Genomic DNA, 20,973 nt, shown 5'->3' with positions numbered 1-20,973 from the left:
ATCTAGTGAACTTTATATATTGAAGAACCTAACTTATCAGAAAACTTGGAGACAATGTGAATGGCGATCCTACTAGGCAATGTCAACATATCTTGCATCCCACTTTTGGAATGAAAGTTTTGGAGTGAAACTATGTTATAACTGCATTCATTTTCATTTGCTTTCCTCCTTTTAAAAAACTCGGGAGCACAAATTGGAGTGAAAGTTATATAACTTTACTCCTCTTCACTTGCATTCCTCCATGTTTATAACTCGGGAGCAAGGCCTTACTAATGCTCGTAACTTGCTAAAGCTAGGTCTTTGTAGATCACTGGCGCCAAATAGTGGGGATGTGAAGCTTCCCTAAACTTTTTAGATCATCTCCAAACACTGAAGTTGCCAAATACAACTCCTTTGTCAAAGCTGGAAGATCAGTTATTTTAATTTGCTTACTCAAAATGAAAAGGCAGGGACGGATTGGAACCTCGCCAGCTTCCTTCACTTGTTTATCATACTTGCTTTCTTCCTCCGCTTCAGGTACCAAATCCTCTTCTAGGTTATCATTTATCACAGTCATCTCAGTTCCAGAATTCGATTACAAGAGGCTTCAGCATCTAACAAGGGAAAGTTTAAACTTGGATTATACGGTGAATAAGCCTAGAGTCTAAACAATGTACCACATGATATACTGAAACTTCTCGAACCGATCAACATTTCACTGGCTAGATATCTTAGGGTTCCATATGTGATGGAAGAATGGTTACTTCAGTAAAGATTAAAAACAAATTAGAGTGGAGCACACATTCAATGACGAATTGGAAAAGTGAAAACAAAAGATCACTTGCATTAAATTATTTTTTGACAAATTTTACGGCAACCTCAAATTGCTATATCCTTTACTCAGATCCCTGATCACTAATCTTCATACAGTACATTTCTCGAAAGAGACAGAAAGGCCAAAAGGTTCTTTTTTACATAATTGAGATGCATAAAATTAACAATAATTTGTTTTTTTGACAAATCGGGGTACGTCCTAATTTTGAACAAGAAACATGACTGGAATATTACTGTGCGATGAACGAACAAGAAACATGAGATGAAAGGCCTAAATTTGAACAGAAATATTGCTACATACTATCAAATTCAGAAAAGAAAATGAGAACCATGCCTATAACAAGTTGCTTTGATTGGAGTGGGAAATTTGGACCTGCAAATATGAGCTGAACTTTGAGCTACCACCCCGATCACAAGTTTACTTGGTCATCCTGAGGAAGAAACATGAATATATCTTTCACAAAACAAGACATTAAAATATGCCAATGAAAGGTAATCGGTTACAAATCTATAAAGATAAAGTATTAACAATAACACCTACTACATTCCAAATTGAAGGTCACTGGGAATAGTATTTCTATTTGATTAAATTTATAAACCTTTTTACCAGACATACTTGTCACTGGATGCTGACAATTTATATCTGCCTGCAGCCAATGACCCTGTTCTACTAGATGATACAGTAAGTGTGCTTGGTCTCGGAATATGATTGGTTCACCCATCACATATATTGATATATCAATATTCCCATACTGTACCAAGTTATCAATATGTAGAACTTCTGAATTTAAGAACCTTTTGTGAGACCTTTAGCATGCAGATTAGAAACTGATGTGGTGCGTGGCTTGAACTGTAGCAGATAACTCCCGTGACAAGTTCTTCAAAAACCATGGATGGTTCTGGATATCTCGTACTGTGTTTCTCTGCACATATATCAGAATTCTTCAGTAAAAATTGAAAAGGAACAAATCAAATGTTACATGTACCAAATAAAATTGTAGTGCTGCAGGAAAAGTCATCTGGATTCTTTAGCAAGGCAGATCATCAAAAATACTGATTTGTCCTTGTAACTATATGCCATTATATGTCCAACTTCGTAATTCTAACATCTATCAACAAGCCCCCAAAGTCGATTTTTAAAGAGGTAAATCACTTCATAAGCTATCAGTAGTAGTTCAAGTAGCACAGCATAAAATCATAGTCCAACTCTGATGGAGTCATTAGAGCCAGAAACCTAATTCGAAGACCTTGGTGAAACAGTCAATGTCAAGGAAAACCATATTAGTTCTGAGCAAATATCATATGAAAAACATATCTCGGATATAAATGTGATACAAGTTACCTACGTCGTATCTTGCAATTTTCTGCGCTGCAGGCTTAAATAAAATCAGCAAGGGTAGATATTGTAAAAATTACGCTTATGATATTGCCATTAACTCACACCTTCTATTTGGAAACTTTTGATGGTTATTCATTAGATCCTACTCCTACCTCACTTTCATATGAATGTGAAATTGTGGATCACATGTTTTTTTAACACTGTCAGCTTGTCAACGCTGATGATTAGCAAATTTGATACATTTATAACGACTCCTAAATAAAAGGTTTGTGACGGAACTCGGTTCTCAGTGACAGGCAACTAATAACAAATCTAATCTAGTTTCACTAAATATCCTTACTAATATAGATAGGCAAGCTTAAAATTAGTTTATTGAAGACTAAATACATTAGGCAAGGTTAAACTAATGAATATCCTCACTGATATAATTCGGCAAGCTTAAACATTAAATATCCTTACTAATACAAATTACTTTACTGAACTAATATAATTAGGCAAGCTTAAACTAGTTTCATTGGATATCCTCGCAAATATAGTTAGGCAAGCTTAAACTGGTTACATTAGATATCCTTACTAATACAAATTACTTTACAGCAGAATACAACGTACCCAGTGTGCATTAGCAACAACCAAGCAAGAAAGGAGATCCCTACATTCTTCGGATATGTGAACACAGGAAGGGATCTTGTATTGTTATAGAGAAGCCAAGAGAACGGGCATAATGTTTATTTAAATATATGGATGCTATGTTCTGTCACAAACTACTATTCAAAATTACCACTAGAACTAGCATTATGTTTTGCTGCTTTAATCACATCAACAATCTTTTCAAGCCTCAAAATACGTGCCATCAGTCCAAAATGTCGCATCTCAGATGAAGTATGATCACAGCTTTTTTCTTCAATATCAACAATTTTGTTAACAGAACTATCAGATTTGCTCACAACTTCAATTTTTGAAAGTTCGGCATTAGCATCATTCACCTCTACATGATTAGTGTCACTCACAACTGCATCTTCTTTTAGTTTTATAGGTCTTTCAGTAGAAGATTTGCTTCCAATATGAGTTTTTGTTACCATCATATCATCAAGATGGTTTCTATGGCCAAAACTCTCCGTCTTTCTCGAACGTCTTCTCTTGTGTCCCCAAGAGATCAGTGGAAAATGGTTCTCATTTTGGATGCAAGTAGTCACAATTTCCTCATTTGCAGGCAAAAGGCCCCTCCACCAAACCATATATCGGGAGGAGACATTAGACTGAAAATGTCGAGGTGGTATATATAGTTGTGTACCTCTAGTAGATCTTTTGTAAGTGCTCCAAGCAGTTTTAGGACTCTCGTTGGATCGCATAACATGGGGAGGAACATCTTGGTCTAATCCGAATTGCATAGCTACTCTATGGGGAAGGTACTGTTCAATATAGTCTAATCCAACTAACTCAGAAACTCTCAAACATCGAGCAAGTGACTCTGTGTCATCAGATTCAACTACCAACTTCTGTGCATTATCTTTATACAACTTACTCAATATACAATTACTTGAAGTTATGACATAGGGGCGCATATAAATGAATCTTTTCCAGAATCTAAGGCTTCCCTTACATATATAACTTTCGGCATTCTCACACCATTCCACCGAGCTGATCTAGGATCTTCACTTTCTATGACACAAGGAGTTGGCCTCAGCTTTGGAAACCTCTCCCAAGCCCACATTTGCACTAAATCAGCATGACATAAAATAATTTTCAAACAAACTGTATATGGTAATTTACTGGAGTCAACAATCGAACTGCGCAACAGCCTCAAATCTCTATAAATGCTAGCAAGAACAACCGGTGCTAGGGCAATTCTTTTACCTCGGGACAGATGGATAGCAACATGAAAATCATTTACAACTATGTTACCGTAACAGCGAACAAGAACAAACCTAGACAACCACATTGCAAGAAATGCTTCATGTTCTAATTCCTTTCCACTACACATAAAATACTCGATCCACATTGTATCAATAACACTTCCACCAGAAATCAATCTAACTTCATTAAAAGCCTTTTTCAGGGAATCGAAAATACCAACACATCCATCAGCTAGAGGAGTCAGAAACAAGGCACCCAAAACAGAATAACATCCCAGAAACATAACATCTTCTAAAGTAATAGTTACCTCACCCCATGGAAAGATGAAAGTGTTAGTCTCAGCACACCACCTCTCAGCAAGACCCATGATCAACTCTTTGCTTTTTCGAATCTCATAAGTTGAGGCCATTATAGCTTCATAAATACCAGCTTGCTTCCATATTTCTTGGTACTTGGGCTTCAAACTATGTACCCAAGTCTTCCATTTCTCTGATGGGTACTTCTTATATCGATGCAAATCAAATTTTTCCACCTTTTTAAAGGTGGGTTTCGATGAATATAGTGAACTTGGTGGAGGGGGGAAATGATCATGATCTTCACTAAAAAGGGGTTTAAGAAAATGGGCTTTTCTGAGTGTAGGGTTTTCATTAGAGGGTGAATAGATAGCAACTTGTCTCCCTTCCACCAGAGTGTCTCCTCCACTGTATGGATGATCCTCCATTAACGAACTTTCAATAAGGTTTTTTACAAGAAAAATGAGAGGTATTACAGGTTGCGAGTGAGTGATTTTTTGAAGCAGTTGTGAGTTTTTTAGTTTGAAGTTAACAACACCTTTAGTTGCAGTTGATTTTTCACTCTTTTTTTTTTCACTTTCCCTTTTAAGGTTGTGAGATGAACGAGAGATCAGGGTTTATGTATATCAACAATTCAACATCATCGGATCAGCAGCTGTGACCTTCCAAATTTCGTTTTGTAAAATTTTTGAACTAAGATATTAAAGAAAAGAGAAAATCATAGTACTTTCTAATCCATTTATGCAGGTGTTCTGTCAAATTAGTCCTTTTTATGTTTTTCATCATTTTATTGTATCTTTAATGCAGGGAGTAAAAAGCAAAGTAAAATCATGTAATTTTCGCTTTTACTTGTGCTCCCGAGATTTTTTAAAAAAAGAAAGCAAACAAAAATGAATACAATTATAACATAGTTTGACTCCGAAACTCTCATTCCAAAAATAAAATGAAAATAAAAACAGATTTACTTTCACTTACGTCTACTTGCTTTCTCTCTTAAAAAAAACCTTATAATCACAACCTAAATCTCGTTTCACAATGTAAACCCTCCCATAATGTACTGTTAGTTTGCCGGAGCCCGGAGGGAACCAAGACACAATGTACGAAAACTAGTTACCGATTGTTTTTTTTTATGATTTGAAACTTACTTTTAATAAAAATAATTATAATATGCTAATCAATTTTTTCTAATTATAAGTCTTTCCGGTCATTTAAAAAAAATTCACCGTAAAATATCTTTTTAATCATTTCTTTTTTTATTTGGAACTTATATCTAATAAATTTTCATATCATTGGAAACTTTTCACCACAATTCAAAAAATTTCCACCATAAAATATTTTTTTAATTATTCTTCTTTCATTTAAAACTTACATCCAATAAATTTCTCATAGAAACTTTTCATCATAAAATATATTTTAGTATTGAAAAAAGATTTTATGATGAAAATTTCCAAATGATAGGATAGATTTATTACAAGTAAATTTCAAATCATAAGAAAAAATAATTAGTAGTTTTCTTATATTGTGTCCTGATTCTCTTCGAATAATCTTTGGCTACAAACTGAGTTTACACACTAAAAATAAAAATATAGTCAATCTTTTCAAAAAATCAAACTTCAACCAATCTTGTCTATTATTTTAGGTAACATCTTATTAATAATTATATCTGTAGAATCTCTGCAGCCTGTAAGAAATCTGTATGAAGATTACACATCATTTATTATCAGATTAAATTGATATATTCTATTTATAGCAATCTAAAAATTAATAAGAGTATCTCCAATGCCGTTGGTTATAATTGTTGGTTAAATTGGACATGCAAGACATTATGTAAAATTTGCTGAGCCGGTAAGACATTGTACTTCAATGGTATTGCTATATTGGTTGGCTATAATTTAAAAATAGAATGTTATTAATATTTTAGTTTGTTAAAATAGAATATATCAGTTTAATGTGGTAATAAATGATGTGCAATCATCCTACAGATTTCTTACAGACCTGTAGAGGTTCGACAAATATAGTCATCCACATGAGGTTGGCTAAAATTATAGACAACAGGTTCACGTGGTTGGAGTATGATTTTTTCAACAGGTTGGCTAAATTTTTTATATTTGGAATGCCAACTCATTTTTTAGCTAAAGGGTTTGTATGGTTGGAGATGCTCTTATAAATAGAATATATCAGTTTAATATGATAATAAATGATGTGTAATATTTCTACAGATTTCTTACAGGCCTGCAGAGGTTCGACAAATATAGTCAATCAGAACATTTCCAACCATGAAGACCCCTTAGCTAAAATACTAGTTGTCATACCAAAAATAAAAATTATAGCTAATAGCTTCAAAAATTCACGCTTCAACCATCCCCACCTATTATCTATAATTATAGCCAACCTCCTATGGATGGCTATATTTGTCGATCCGCTACAGGTCTATAAGAAAATCTGTAGAAAGATTACACATCACTTATTACCATATTAAAGTGATATATTCTACTTATAACAATCAAAAAATATTAATAACATACTATTTTTAAATTATACCCAACCAATATAGTCAATATCATTGAAGCAAAATGTCCTACACGTTCAACAAATTTTACATAATGTCTTATAGGTCCAATTTAGCCAACCATTATAGCCAACGCCGTTGGAGATACTCTCATAGTTATAGATAAGAGGTGGGTGTGGTTGGTGTGTTAATTTTTGAAGAAGTTGGCTATAATTTTTATTTATGGTATGCCAACTAAGCTTTTAGTTAATGACTCTTCGTGGTTGGAGATGCTCTAACATACTATTTCTAAATTATAATAACCAACAAATATAGCAAATATCATCGAATAACAATATCTTACATGTTTCAGCAAATTTTACATAATGTTTTACGGGTTCAACGTAGCCAACAATTATAGTCAATCTCATTGGGAATGCTCTTAGTTAACTCTTTTTTTTCTATAAAATGAAATCAATTTATTAATTAAAAGTCATACGATATCTACAAATACAATCAAAATTGGACGGACGCCGAAAAATATCGTTGTTGAAACCGGTCCTTTTTGGAAAGACAACAATATGAATTAAAAATTTTCAATTGTCTCGGAACTTTTTATTAATAGAATTTTCCATAACTAAGTAAACGTCATAGCATAGCTAGAATCCCTTGTGAGCCTAACAGCTTCATTATTTTATCGTCTCCTCCATTATCATTGTTGGAGATTATCTTGTCAGATGCTTTGATGGTTTAATTGAAATGGTTTTGTTTTTCAAAAAAAAAAAAAAAGTAAACGTCATCTACCGGAAAGTTTTATCAAAATATAATTTAGTAATTGATTGTGAAATTTACACTTAATTACGTCTACCCAAACTCATGCCACCTTGCACGGGTTAGATAATAATTTTTTTTGAGTGAAAGAAACTAATTTTACCAAATATATTTTCTTTGCATGATAAAATAACTTAAACATCAAGAGGATTAATATCCTGTGATATTATATTCTTAATCTATTTTTTACATTCATTTTGAAAAATGGTTTAGACATCACAAAATATAGAAACAATGCCCACAATAACATATTTGGGGAAAATTTGGGAAAAATACCCCAAATACCAGTTATTAATATCGAAAAATCTAGCGTTTTCAATTTAAGAAGAAACGTTTTGTTGTTTTAATCCCAACAAAACGCTGCATGATGTAGTGTTCTCTTTTAACCCTAATACAACGTTAAATAAACTATGATGCTACTCTTTTAACTCTAACAAAACTCTAGACCATGTAGTGTTTTTTTATGAATATTTAAAACACTACACGATACAATATTAATAAATGATATTTGAGATCACTTTTTCTGATTATAATTTTTGTGATATTAACAATAATACAGTGAAAATGGCCCAAACACCTATAGAGCAGTATATAAAATAATGAGTCATTGAATCTTAGTGACTGAGGGAACCTACTTTTAGTGTCAACTCTTATAATAATTCTTATTTGTTGTTTCTTGTTATTGTTTTAATAATAAATTTGAGGGAAGAAGAGAAAAGATAAAGAAAGAAGGAGGGAGATGAATTTTTTTATACATAAATATTTAATAGGTAATTATTAAAGATTATTTTTAAATAAGTAATGGTTAGAAATTTTAAATAATCCTGTGATAGCATCGGAGTAACATTTTTTGATACTCACTCCGTCTCAATTTATAGGTCCATTTTGGAAGAAACACACATATTAAGAAAAAAATTTGTTAGATAGAATCTTATCTCATGTATCATTAATTAGTGCATTGATAAGTGAGAATATAGTTGAGTTTCAAAAAATTCACAATAAATATAGGGATTTAGTACATTGAGAAATGAGAATAATGTTGAGTTTCAAAAAAATCACAATTAATATGTAGATAAATTTGTATTGAAAGAAGAGAGGGATAAATATTTTGAGAATTTTTTTTTCTTCAAAAAGGACTAATAAATTGAGACGGAGGAAGTACATCGACTTAGATGTGAGTTTGGGAGTTGGATTTAGGTAACCTAACTTGGTCTTATGTAATAAATACCGATTTCTAACTTTACCGACTTCTATTGTCTGCATTTGCCTACACCGCGCGCCGACCAGCTTCCGTTACTCCTGCAAAAACATACATATACACACAGGTTCAAATATAGTAACCGCTGCTTTAGTTTTCTTAATTTTGTTTTTATATATATGACAGCTCTAACGTTGGTGTAATGCTTATCCTTTCATAGCTTTGCATACTGCCACACAAATGATGTAAGTATATATTCACATACATCTGTCTTCCAATATCTTTATATGTACATGTATATATAGATAAATTTGTATTGAAAGAAGAGAGGGACAAGTATTTTGGGATAAATTTTTATTCCAAAAAGGACCTATAAATTATAAATTGAGACGGAGGGAGTAATACAGTAGAAACTCGATGAATGAATAATCTCGTTAAATGAATAATTTTTTCTGGTCCCAAACTCGATGTAAATTAATAAATTTATCTGGTCCCGAGGATATTTATTTATTGAGATTTTAGCTTATATGATTTGTTTTTGTTGACAATGTACAATTTTAGTAGGAAAAAACTTACATGTAAAAACACTTATGAGGAGGGAAGTTTAATAATTAATTAGGTTATTTTTTAAAAGATAATTAATGGAAGCTATTGCCTTTAAAGAAAGTCTCTTTTGATTGAATTTAGTTAATTGAGTAATTGGGGTAATCATAGGCAAGAAGGCGAAAAATTATGGATAATGGTATGATAGTAGGGGTCTAGCCCGCAATTAGTTGGTCATGTTATAGATTATGGGCATCCATTGGTGTCGTTTAGGCAAACAAGGCGACTCAAGCGTCAAAACATGTGCATATTAGTTGTGTATGCATGGCTTCCGACTTATAAGTCACAATCAACGTAATGTGTATAATAAGTTAACTTTGGACTTGTAAGTTTGAATATGAGTAGTTGAAATTTGACTTCATAAAAATGTATATAATCACTTCAAATGTTAATTTCTAATTTTTATTTTTAAATTACTAGTTTTATACCTAATAAGTTGTAAATACCAATTAATTTATTCAAACGGATAAATTATGAGTTACCTTTCGCTTACAAGCAGCAAGTAACTTCCTTTAAAATAAGCCAAATGGCCCCATTATATTTTAATGTATAAATTGATTGTATTTATTTTTCGTTTAGAATGTATCTTTAGCAGTCTCATGAACGAACGTGAGCCATTGCAATTGAAACCTTGTATATTAATAACAAATAGAATTAAAAAGAAATTTGGTAATCAAATTATTTCATTTTATAAAATATAATAATCTTGTATTTAATATAATATTTATCATTAAAACAATCAAATTCTTTTTCTCTGTTCATAGGTCCGGCTCAAATGAAAACCGAATAATCAAATGTTTTAAACTTTTTTTCATGGTGATCTGTTCTGTTGTGCACTTTGAGCTCCAGTGCAGAACATTTAGTTACAATATCTATTTTGATTTGAACCTTTGAACGTGAACCATTTATATAGCTGAACGCGTAATTAGCCTAATGGATTCCTCATTAAGCTCCTTACTGCCTAGACGTCCAGGCTGTTGGTTGGCGCCTTAGCTAGCTTTCCCCAAAATAATTGGTGATAATTTCACCACCGTTTTATCTGATTTTTTCGACAATTTAGTTTTCTTTAATACATAATTACAAACATTTCAAACTGTAAGTTTTTGGGAAGCCATGCTAATAATATAATCCAACTTTATTTTTTGTGTTTTTTTTTTTTTTTATGTTTTCTCATGTTAATTAGTGTGAAACTGATTTAATAGGAGTTCTATTCTTACCTGTTATAGGTTAAATTAGAAGAATTTCCCTGAAGTTGGATGGAAATTGAAGTGGTTCTAATGTAGGTGGCTTTGTTCAGCATTTTGACATCTATTGGAAACAAGACAATGGGGTCGAAACTGTTTGTCCCTGCATTCTTATCCCTAGCTGTAGCCCAAAGCAAAAGACATAATCGTATTAAATTTACCGAGTAGCCCCACAAACAAACAATATAATGTAAGCGTTACATATTGTAACAATTCCATCTCTCCACTGCCTCAACAATCTTGTGCTATTAATTGAGTTCCGAAAGGCAGTTCTATCACAAACCAATTAACCTTTGGGAAACACCATTGCGGCTGTGAAATTTAAGTTTAAGGTTGAAAATGGAGATGAAGGGAAATCATGGTTCTGGAAACTCTACCACATGCAATGTTGACATCCAAGAAACTCTGGGAGATAAGATCATGATGTTCTCATCTGATCAGGTTATGGTTCTTGAGCAATTCTTTGCGGTGAATCAGGTGCCAAGTCATGTGATGCGGCTTGCAATGATTCATGAGAATTCTGTGCTGTCTAACCTCGACTCTCAACAAATCGAGGCTTGGTTTGAAAACCGCAGGTAAAATTTTATTGATTGAGGGTCTGCCTATTCTTTCTTTGCATATTTCATTTAGTTTATTTGTAAGTACTAATTTATTTACTCTATCTGTGTTAGTGTTGGTTAAACTTTTGTTATACAAGGTTAAAAAGTTGGATGATCTTTCTACTTTTTTAATTTTAATGCTCAAAGCAGCTGGAACTGTTTCTTATCTGTGGCTTTTATATTCAAATTTTTGTAATTCACCTTGTTTCTCATCTCGAGAATTTTACTGACATTTGGTCACTGAGAATACTTAAAACATTAATATTAGTCATCATGGTTGAAGTGGGGGGCAAATAGACCTCATTGAAATTGTAATTATATATTCATATTTGTTATACTTAGCATATTTGCAAAAAAAGAAACTATACATAAAAATTAAATTGTCGACCCCGCATAATTAAATTTTTTGTCTTATCTTATTAATATACTAAACCATCTGAAGTTTTAACCACATTGATAATGGTGTCTTGCTTTGGCAAAAAAAAAAAACTTCTACAGAACCCTTGAGAACAGTAAAATGATTGCGATGAGGCAGCTACTGATGTTGGAGAAAAGCTTCCTTAATGACACTGTGGAACAACTGTCAAGGCAGAGGCTATATTTGTTCAGGATGCTGCGTTTTGTAAGCTTAGTTATTTGAAGTACTTCCACTTACATCTAGTTTATATTACTTGCACCGTTACACATGTGCTTCCTTCTTATACAGGCTTCTACTGAGACTTATCCGGCTCCAGGAGCTCCAAGATCTGTTTCTGAAAATCTGATGGTGGAAGCACGGAGGGAGCTGCTGCTGTTAGAAAATGAATTACTGCACGGAGAGGTGCAACAATTGAATAGGGGGAATGGATACATTCAAAGCCTACTCGAAAATGTATGACATATGGCCAATCATTGCAAGTACTTGATTTTATTTTTACCATTTAATTTATCAGACTGGTATGTACTTGCTTCTGTTTTATTAAGGTACCTGTTGAGAGTAGATCTCATCAAAAGTTTCAAACTGGTCTTGGATTTCATAATTCTGATATTTTTTGTTGGTCCTTTGACTTCGTGCTGGAGAAATTTCATTCTTGGTATTTGTAAAATTGTTGACTGCTGCATTTATATGATTAGTTTTTGTCGGCTTATCTATCACTGGAACCAAAATTATTGGAAAAACTGTGTTATATTTATTAACTGATGTCAGATCTCTTACTCTTTGTTTCTTCCCACTGATATGCATATAAAAAAATTTTAGGGCATACGTCTGCTGATGATTATTTTCTTTGTCGGACTTGTGCCAGTTGATATGATTGCTAGCTTTTGTCCGATTCGATGACATAGGTGCTAAAATCTTTAATAATTTATATTTATATACTTGCTATATATAAAAAATGAGTACAATTAATGAACGATAATGCATCGAGCATTCGAGTCCACTTCATCATCTTCAGCCTTTGTGTATATTAAGTTACTGCCGACAAAAGGTTTGCTTTTGATTATATGTCTAAGTTTCTCCTGTTTAGAAAGATCATAAAGAGGGTGGATTTATGTGTGTCCCTTGGGTTGATGCATAGATATAATTGTCATTCCAGCTTAATCTTATATTCTTCTTTTATTGCTTCCACTCTTTGTCCCTTCTATCAGATATGAAAACCATTCCATGCATTCCTTATTACTGGTCCCTATAAAGCCATTTTATTTTCTTGTTAGGTTGAAACTACACCTTAAGTTCTTCTGAACTTTCTGTTTTCTTGTCTATAAAATTACCACAGGGTTGAAGCACCATATTCTATTCTCAGCCCCCATACAAAGCTTAAGGCAGTGACCTATAAATCCATCTCAGCAAGAGCAACCTTAGGGATGTAGCAAATGTGATTCTCTTTATTCTTTCATTTACAGACGAAGTTTATAGTGTCTCCTGTTGCCCGGACTCTGTGCTCAGATGTGACATAAGGGATTATGAATATTGTAGTAGAACACTCTTATGCGTTACCATGAAAAATAAAATGGAAATACTGAAATTGATGATCCTTCCATTGTGTCAAAGCATCCTGTTCCTGAGTGCGTATAGTTATAGACTTATTGCGCCTGTAGCCTCAGCTGAAAACCCTAATATTCTCTTCAGGATATTCTGAAGTACCATGAATGGTTCTATCAAATATTTTTACAGGATCCTCAAATTAATTAGAGAACTAAAAACTTTACATTTATATCAACTGTAATTCATATAGTTTGCTCGCTTTGCCCAGTTTATTTTTCCACATTAGCAACAGGAAAAAAGGATCCTACAAACATTCTGTGTTAGCAATAACAACAAAATTGTTCTAACAATTGTGTTATATAAACTATGAGTAACTTATGAGACATCCAAGTGATGCCTGTGATCATTCTTGCTGCTGATGATACTAGACACAAACTTAACATTTCTTCTTATAAATTTAATCTGATAAAAAAATTGTTGCAGGTGGATATAATTTTAAAAAGTGAAGTTCCGGTCAACTCTGATCCATATTTGTTCGCGAAGTTTATCAAGGGGTACTCTCGGTGTCAATCAATAAACAACGAATCTCAGTATTGTTATTATAGCAATTCAACTGGGCCCTTGACTCTCTTTTTCTTTGCTCATCACAGGTTGCTCTGGTTTTCTGATACCATGACGGAGTTTCCTCCCCGAACTTCAATTGCTTGTGACTGGGTCCAGATCCCAAGGATGAAGGTTTTAACCTTTTTTCTGTTATCACAATTCATTATGCTCATATTCACATTTGAAGTTCAAAGCTTTCCTTGCACCATTGCACATATCATAGCCTGTATCTCTAAGTTTTGAATTCTAACTATCATATGCTATTACCTCATCTACCAAGTCCCATTTTTTCTTTGAAATTTTTATTCTGGAGTACAAAAGTATGGTGTAGTTTTCAATATTATTGCAAGAAACAGGTAGAAATATTGAAATCTCTTGGCGACCTTGGCTTGGCAAAGTCTTAAGGGAATGTGGACAATGCCCAAGAAAAATGTTATTTCTCTACAGCAGTATTAATTTAAATATATTGTTGTTTCCACTTTAATTTTCTCTTACTAAGATCATAGAATTTATATCTAAAAGAAAACATCATGTTATCACGTATGTCACCCTTCTACGGCAAAATAGATAAATGGTTTAGTGGCCGTTCCTTTTTTGGCTTAAGTTATATTTTAAAGTCTGTCATCTGTCTAATAGCATCATCATAAGCGTCTTTGCCTTTTGTTTTAAGCTATGTAAAAATGCACTGATGTAACTCCTTTTACTCAATGAAGGTAATGTTCTGTTAACAACTAAATATCCATGTCTCTGATTATGACTGCACATGTACATGTACATGTATAATTACACAACTTTATAACATCTGTACAAGTTTCTTGGGGACTCACGAATCATTTTTACATCACATAGCTGAACACTGTGCTAGTCTTGACTTTTGACTTCAAATGAATTTCTCAATTTGGAATGTCCCAAAAGTTAACTGGCCAAAATACATACTATAGTGGTGAAATTTTCAATTATCTCTGAAGGTATATGGGAGTCTATTATGTTTCTGTGCTTTATATACCTTGATTACTGATATATAACATAACTATATTTTTTGCAGTTTTTGGAAGGAACCAGTGAGATTTTTGTCAAGACCAGCTTAGATTGGACTTATTTTCCGGTCAATGGCATCATTGTTGATGCATCTGTCATGCTATCATTTGTGAAGGCCGCAATGATACCAGATGGAACTCTTAATCCTTTCCTGCGTCAGCATCAGGAGTTCGTTGTATTCTGCTCGGTCAAGGTAAAAAGCAATATCTGTATTACATAATAATAAATGAAACTTACATATACGCATAAATCTGAAATCTAAAAAAACAATGACAGAGTTCATGCATGCAGTTGAGGTTTGGGCATGCTATCTTTTTGTCATCTGATATTTGTGTTGAGAATTTGAAAAAGACTTGAATTTGAAAAAAAAGTATAAGTCTTAACACTTAAAGACAACTCAATCATACAATCCATGACCAAAATAGACTTGAATATCTAGCCTGCCCGAAAGGTAAAAAAATGAATATTATGAGGGCCCAGACTCATTGCATTCACGCTCCGAAGAGCTTTTAAAAGGTATAAGGACTCACATGTTGAAGGTTAAGATTCACGGAACTTGCTGATAGATCAAGATCAGGTGTAAGACTTATCTTCTAACCCTGCTTGAGCTAGTAATTATCCAGAAAAGGTTACAAAAGGTCGTGGATTAGATCACATAAGGTTGGAGATGAGATGGTACATACTGTAGGATCCGGTATTCCTGTAGTCATATCGCTTTCTTTTGTGTAGCAAGTGCATTAGATAGCTCTTATCATGAACCCATAAGAAAATGCAACGGATGGTTTTGCAGGACATCAAGCTGGATCAGATATTTTTCAAGGATGGGGAGAAATCATCTACTGCCATTGTCCCTGCCCTCCTGCCGCTGGTAATTCTTTTTTTCTTTTTCTTTTTTCTAAGGAATACTTTTCCAAGCACGTAATCTTGCTTAAGGTATGTGTTGGCTATATCTTGCTTCGTGTTATGAACATGTAGATCCAGGATATAGAAAGTACAGTATATAGCTTTTAGCTGGAACATATAACAAGATTATATTCGGTGGCTGTCACAGGAAATTAAGTTGAAGCAGACATCTTTGAAGGAAGAAGACATGCTGACTGCTGCTGCCTCTTCTTTTCTGCCGCAGGTAATTCTGCCACTGTACATTCTTTTTGTAAGGAACTCATTTTCAAGTACCGTACATTCTTAAATATGTCATTGCGGTAAAGTTTGCAATGTAGTCGGTCGGATCTTGATGTATATTACCAACACTTTGGGTCAATTAGCAATTTAGTAAATTTCTATCGGTTGAACAAATAAACGACCCAATGGGTGACTTTTGCAGGACATCAAGCTAGAGAAGATAGCTTTCAAGGATCGCGAAGAGTCGCTGACTGCTGTTTCTTCAGCCTTTCTGCCTCAGGTAAAATTACATATAAATTATATGAAACTACATTTTTAGTAAATCTAGTTTGAACACGTCAACTTGCTTAAGGTTTTTCGTTTAGTTGCATTTGCTAATATTACTAATCTTTATCTGATGAGGGTAAGGGGGAATGATTGTGTTTAGTTGTGTTGGTCACCAAGTTGCCTAATTTACAATCATTTCTTTGACAGCGCTTTGGTGTTGCGATGGGTCGCTACTGTGTGTTAGGGACATGGCGCTACGTACCAAACGGACCAGCTGCTTCTGGGGAAGTCAAGTTCATGCTTCGCTTCAAGTTCATAAACTAGTCATCTGTATTAGTGTTCTATGTTACTGTGAACCTCCGACTGTTCTGAGTACTATGTTTATGTTTACCTGCGACTGTTTGTTGTGCCTGAGAGGCTGTACTCTCTAGTTTTAGCTGCTGGATGCAGCTATAATAATGACTTTCGGCACCTATATCTCCTGTTATTTTTGGTTATGTTGTTCTTCTCGTATGTTTGCTTATATTTGTGGCACTGCAGCCTGATGCCTCCATTGATGCTTGTTAACATCAATAAAAGAAAAGAATAAACTAGTAGAAAAGAAAACAATGCTCAGATGTTGACAAGAGAAGAAAGTGAAGTTCTCTACTGTGGGGAGAAGGTTTTCGGAAAATCAAGAAGGGATCATGTTATTGAAATCATTAATTCTCTACAGAGAACTCCCTTAAATGAGTTTTGTTAAACAGATCTTCCGATGTTCTTGTATTGATATCACATACAAGTTCTCCATTTCTATTCCTTTTAAGGCCCATCCTACAACGACTTCATTCACAACTTAATAACAGGGTTTGGAAAACGGCCTCCTAACCCTTGTGTTGTATTCTTTCAGGTTAGTTGAGGGGTTCCAGTGATTTTGTCTCCGGTGGAAATTTCCAACCCTTTTATTTTCTTTCATCTTCGCTCAATAAAACTCAATTTTTCGGGTGTTTGTGTGTCTCTTCTTTTGGAGTGTTTTTGGTTTGTCTCTCCTTTTCGAGTGTTTTGTTATATTATTCTTTAGTTATGTTTGGATTCGTTCGATGTTGAATCTATTTAAACTGATTTTATTGATGTTTTTTGGATCCGGAAAACCCGCGTCAAATATTAGCCGGTGTTAAATATGGCAAGAGCTCACTTTTCACAATTAAAGATTGTTCATTTGGGGTTTACACTTTCGGCAGTTGGTATCCGGCATGTAAATAGCTAGGATGTCGCTCCTCCAATCCCAGCTTTATGAGATTAGGTTTCCGAACATGTTCTAACAATGACTTTTACGTGATAATGTCAAATGTGATGTTGCTGCTTTATGCGATGTTGGTTCAATTTGTATTGCTTACAATATCTTTGATTTCATTTTAGCTTTTAAGAATTTTTAAATTCTATGTGTCAAACGATCATGAAATAAATCAAACTAATTATTTTTAGTATGTTATTTGTTTTTCCAACCTGGTTGTATCATTAGTTGGAAGATCATTTTCCATTAATGAAATTGTTTTTATTTTGTGTCAAAAAATTGACCATCCTACAACAAAACCAAACCAAATCCATTTGGTTTTAGTTGGCTTCATTCATCCAACAGACAATTTTTTTTATCCGATATATAATTTATGCTATATATAGTTCGAACTTCGTCAATTTTGTAATCACCATTTATAACACTTTCATTATATCATAGATTTGGACAATAGTACCTTCATTATGTTATATTCTAGATTTGAACAAAGATATGGACAATAACACCGTCATTATATAATAGTCTGTTGGCCCTAACCGACACAAATTCATACTCTAATGTCTTGAATATCACGATCCAAATAAAATGCTCCTCAAATTTATTCACTGACGACGCATCGTGTAGTGTTTTGCATTTTAGGGCAAAATGCTAGATCGTGTAGAGTTCTAAGCAAAAATAAAAATACTAAAACGCAACATTATATAGAGTTTTAAGGTAAAACGCAATTTTGTCTACCGTTTTAAAACCAAAACCCTATATAATGTAGTTTTTTCCATTGTAGTTGTATAAATATTATACTGATTCTTAGGCTTTAGAGAGCTTCTCGGCCCCAAAATCTAGAATTAATTAGGGTTTAGACTCGGGGGTTTAGGACCTAACCCTAACTCGCAGTCAATTTATTTAAGTATAAATAAATCATTCTAAAATCCAAATATGAAACTTAAAATATTAACAATTGTTAATTTATGTGTCAAATTATTATTTTATGAAACTGGTCGGCCCTGAAGTCATCAGACGAGATTTTCAACTTCCTTAATCTCTCGTGATGAGAGCATCTCCAATGATGCTCCTAAATTATTTTAGAACAATACTCTTTCAGTCTCGAAATAAGTGTCGTTTTAATTTCTTACACGTAATTTAATTTGAGGTGTAAAAAACACATATTTCCATACATCATTTTTCAAATATTTTTTTTCTAGAATAATAATGCATATAATTATGTGTTTTGTACGTCTTAAATTACGTGTAGCAAGTCAAAATAGACTTTTATTTTGGAACAAAGGGAGTAATATAAAATATGGCTCCTAGTCAGAAAAGGTGGAAACTGCAATGCTATTCTTTATACCTAAGATGAGAGGAAAATTAATATTAATATTAATATTATATTAATAACTAAAGAGTTAAGAGGTACTAGATGCTCTTTAAAAGAGAGAAGAGAGTGAGTAAGCTCTTAAATTTTAAAAAACTTTTACAACCCATTTGAACACTAATTCTTAATTTATTATTTAAATTCAGAGTTAATAATTTGTTCAAAGATTTTCTTAGAGATACTCTAATTTAAAATTATAAAAAAAAAGAAGTTCAAAATAAAGGTGTAGTTTTTAAATTCGTGAAGAGATTTGCGAATAACCTAGCTCATCATTTAGCTAGTTGTAGTTATTTTATGCTGACCGCTGGAGGAATTATCAATGTCTCAAATGATTTGATTTAATGAAAGTCTATTCTTCTGTTGGAAAAAGAAAAAAAAAACCCGCAGTTAGCGAACTACGTAACGGGCTTAGTACTGGGCCGAGGCGCAGAAAGAGCCCAAAACATGTATTTTAAGGTGTCATTCACACAGTGGCCCTAACCCGAAACATCTTCATTTCAATCGACAGCGAGAGAGATCAAGGGAGAGAGAGATTAAGAGAGAGATGAGGAAATTCGATCCATGGCCAGTGTTTTTCAAGAGAGAGTGGAACCGCAACTGGCCTTTTCTCGTCGGTTTCGCCATCACTGGCACTATCATCACCAAGTTCTCTCTGGGTCTCACTGGTATTAATCTATCTATACTTCTCTCTCTCTCTGTATCTATATGTATATTTCTTGTTTTCTGAATTTATTATAATATGCTTTTTGATCTCTTCGCAGATGAGGATGCCAAGAATTCTCCTTTTGTTCAGAGGCACAAGAAGTATGATTTTTTTTAATTGAATTTGTTTTAATTATATTTTTTTGTATATTTAGTTGAAATATCTGATTCGCCAATTGATATTTTGATACTGTAGTTTTTTGACTGATAAACCTGCATATACACGCATTATGGAACTAGGATTCCGATAGAGCTGGGTCTATAAAAATTTAATTTTAACTGTGGTTGAATATATGTTGAACTAGAAATTTATCAAAATGATTTTAAAGCTTAAAATAATCTGTTATTCTTGCACAAATTGGCAAGTAATTAGTAAGATTGTGAGCAGCTCTCGAGCAAGAAAATATGAATTTCGAGTCATAAGGCCTGTCAATCTTCGTATAGGCTCGTCTGACCATACTTTTCTCGGAAAAATTAAATTTGGTCACATTGGTGATGACACTTTATTAATCTGACTTATCTTCAACCTATGCTTATGTATAACCATAATTTGTATATATGAATGCTTGAGAGGTACGGCTAAACCTCAAGTATAATAATGAGTAGGGGCGGGCTCTGATTGGTTCTTATAGCGTATTACGCGAACTATCACATTATTTTCTGATGACTGGGTATGTCTTTATGTGTTTTTTTTATCATGATTTTGTAGATTCATATACATTTGTGTTCGACAGACAATTTGTTGTGCCTACAAAGCCTAGTTTCCTAGTTATATTGACCTGAGAGTTTCTACTTGTCATGCTTACATTTTGTGTTCAAATTTAGTCACTGCCTTGTATGGCTACTAATATCTTGTATGGGTGTGGTCAATCGGTCCTTAGTTGAAGTAGTTGTGTTGATAGTGTAGATCTATCTCTATCTATGGACAACATCAGTAAAAAGATTCATTACAAATTTTTTAGCCAATTGTAAATATTTCTTTCTAGCTTTTAGTGGGTCTACACATCTTTTCGCCTTCCATCTCCACTCCTTGCTCTCGTTCCTCATCTGTGACGTTCTGGTTTGAAATACAAAGTATGTTGATGGTTTGTTAATTGCCTGTTGCTTTGTCTTTTCAGGTCGACTTGATGCCGTTGCTCTTTGGTGATAGGCACAATCATTGAAGACGATAGATTTCTTTCTTTATTCCCCCATTGTATTTCATAAAGGGATTTGATGTAGTACTTGAGCTTGTGTTGTAGTCTAGATTTGTTCTTTTCATGTTATCCATTGCTTGGAAAAAGTTTGAGATGGGCAGGTTTTGAGTGTCAAATATTTTGCCTGATCATACAATCAGAAAAATTCGTAATAAAGAACAAGTACTCTGATTTCTTA

General features: G+C 33.4%; 3 protein-coding genes across 9 annotated transcripts; 2 read left to right on the top strand and 1 right to left on the bottom strand.

Moving 5' to 3' along the window:
* On the bottom strand, positions 1-4,948 carry LOC108216900 (hypothetical protein). Of its 2 annotated transcripts, none has more exons than XM_017389758.2 (3): positions 2,762-4,948; positions 1,609-1,736; positions 1-1,244 (listed from the first exon to the last, which is right to left on the bottom strand). In XM_017389758.2, exon 1 carries the CDS (start codon positions 4,725-4,727, stop codon positions 3,696-3,698), a length of 1,032 nt encoding a protein of 343 aa, XP_017245247.1. In that variant the 5' UTR covers positions 4,728-4,948; the 3' UTR covers positions 1-1,244; positions 1,609-1,736; positions 2,762-3,695. The 2 variants fall into 2 exon arrangements, with proteins under 2 accessions (XP_017245247.1, XP_017245251.1); XM_017389762.2 differs by having other exon boundaries at positions 1,621-1,736.
* A 3,841-nt stretch (positions 4,949-8,789) lies between these two features.
* Positions 8,790-16,768, top strand: LOC108216594 (uncharacterized). Of its 6 annotated transcripts, none has more exons than XM_017389399.2 (12): positions 8,790-8,943; positions 9,037-9,061; positions 10,703-11,238; positions 11,761-11,884; positions 11,969-12,133; positions 13,709-13,779; positions 13,876-13,960; positions 14,874-15,059; positions 15,657-15,734; positions 15,918-15,992; positions 16,191-16,268; positions 16,463-16,768. In XM_017389399.2, exons 3-12 carry the CDS (start codon positions 11,003-11,005, stop codon positions 16,577-16,579), a joined length of 1,215 nt encoding a protein of 404 aa, XP_017244888.1. In that variant the 5' UTR covers positions 8,790-8,943; positions 9,037-9,061; positions 10,703-11,002; the 3' UTR covers positions 16,580-16,768. The 6 variants fall into 6 exon arrangements, with proteins under 6 accessions (XP_017244888.1, XP_017244887.1, XP_017244889.1 ...); XM_017389398.2 differs by having other exon boundaries at positions 10,646-11,238; XM_017389400.2 differs by lacking the exon at positions 9,037-9,061.
* A 2,600-nt stretch (positions 16,769-19,368) lies between these two features.
* Positions 19,369-20,973, top strand: LOC108216634 (ATP synthase small subunit 6, mitochondrial). Its single transcript, XM_017389453.2, has 3 exons — positions 19,369-19,562; positions 19,659-19,701; positions 20,718-20,973. Exons 1-3 carry the CDS (start codon positions 19,442-19,444, stop codon positions 20,725-20,727), a joined length of 174 nt encoding a protein of 57 aa, XP_017244942.1. The 5' UTR covers positions 19,369-19,441; the 3' UTR covers positions 20,728-20,973.

This window comes from Daucus carota, chromosome 4 (genome assembly GCF_001625215.2).
Source record: "Daucus carota subsp. sativus chromosome 4, DH1 v3.0, whole genome shotgun sequence".
NCBI classification, from domain to species: Eukaryota; Viridiplantae; Streptophyta; class Magnoliopsida; order Apiales; family Apiaceae; genus Daucus; species Daucus carota.
The sequence above is the reverse complement of the archived record's forward strand: the minus strand, read 5'-3'. Positions and strand labels throughout refer to the sequence as shown.

Bases quoted from the DNA above. Each gene is read 5' to 3' on its own strand.
- LOC108216900 (XM_017389758.2), bottom strand. From the start codon at position 4,727: ATGGAGGATCATCCATACAGTGGAGGAGACACTCTGGTGGAAGGGAGA.
- LOC108216594 (XM_017389400.2), top strand. From the start codon at position 11,003: ATGGAGATGAAGGGAAATCATGGTTCTGGAAACTCTACCACATGCAAT. The intron at 13,780-13,875 runs GTACTCTCGGTG...TGCTCATCACAG, and splicing joins TTCGCGAAGTTTATCAAGGG to GTTGCTCTGGTTTTCTGATA. The intron at 15,993-16,190 runs GTAATTCTGCCA...TGACTTTTGCAG, and splicing joins CCTCTTCTTTTCTGCCGCAG to GACATCAAGCTAGAGAAGAT.
- LOC108216634 (XM_017389453.2), top strand. From the start codon at position 19,442: ATGAGGAAATTCGATCCATGGCCAGTGTTTTTCAAGAGAGAGTGGAAC. The intron at 19,563-19,658 runs GTATTAATCTAT...ATCTCTTCGCAG, and splicing joins GTTCTCTCTGGGTCTCACTG to ATGAGGATGCCAAGAATTCT.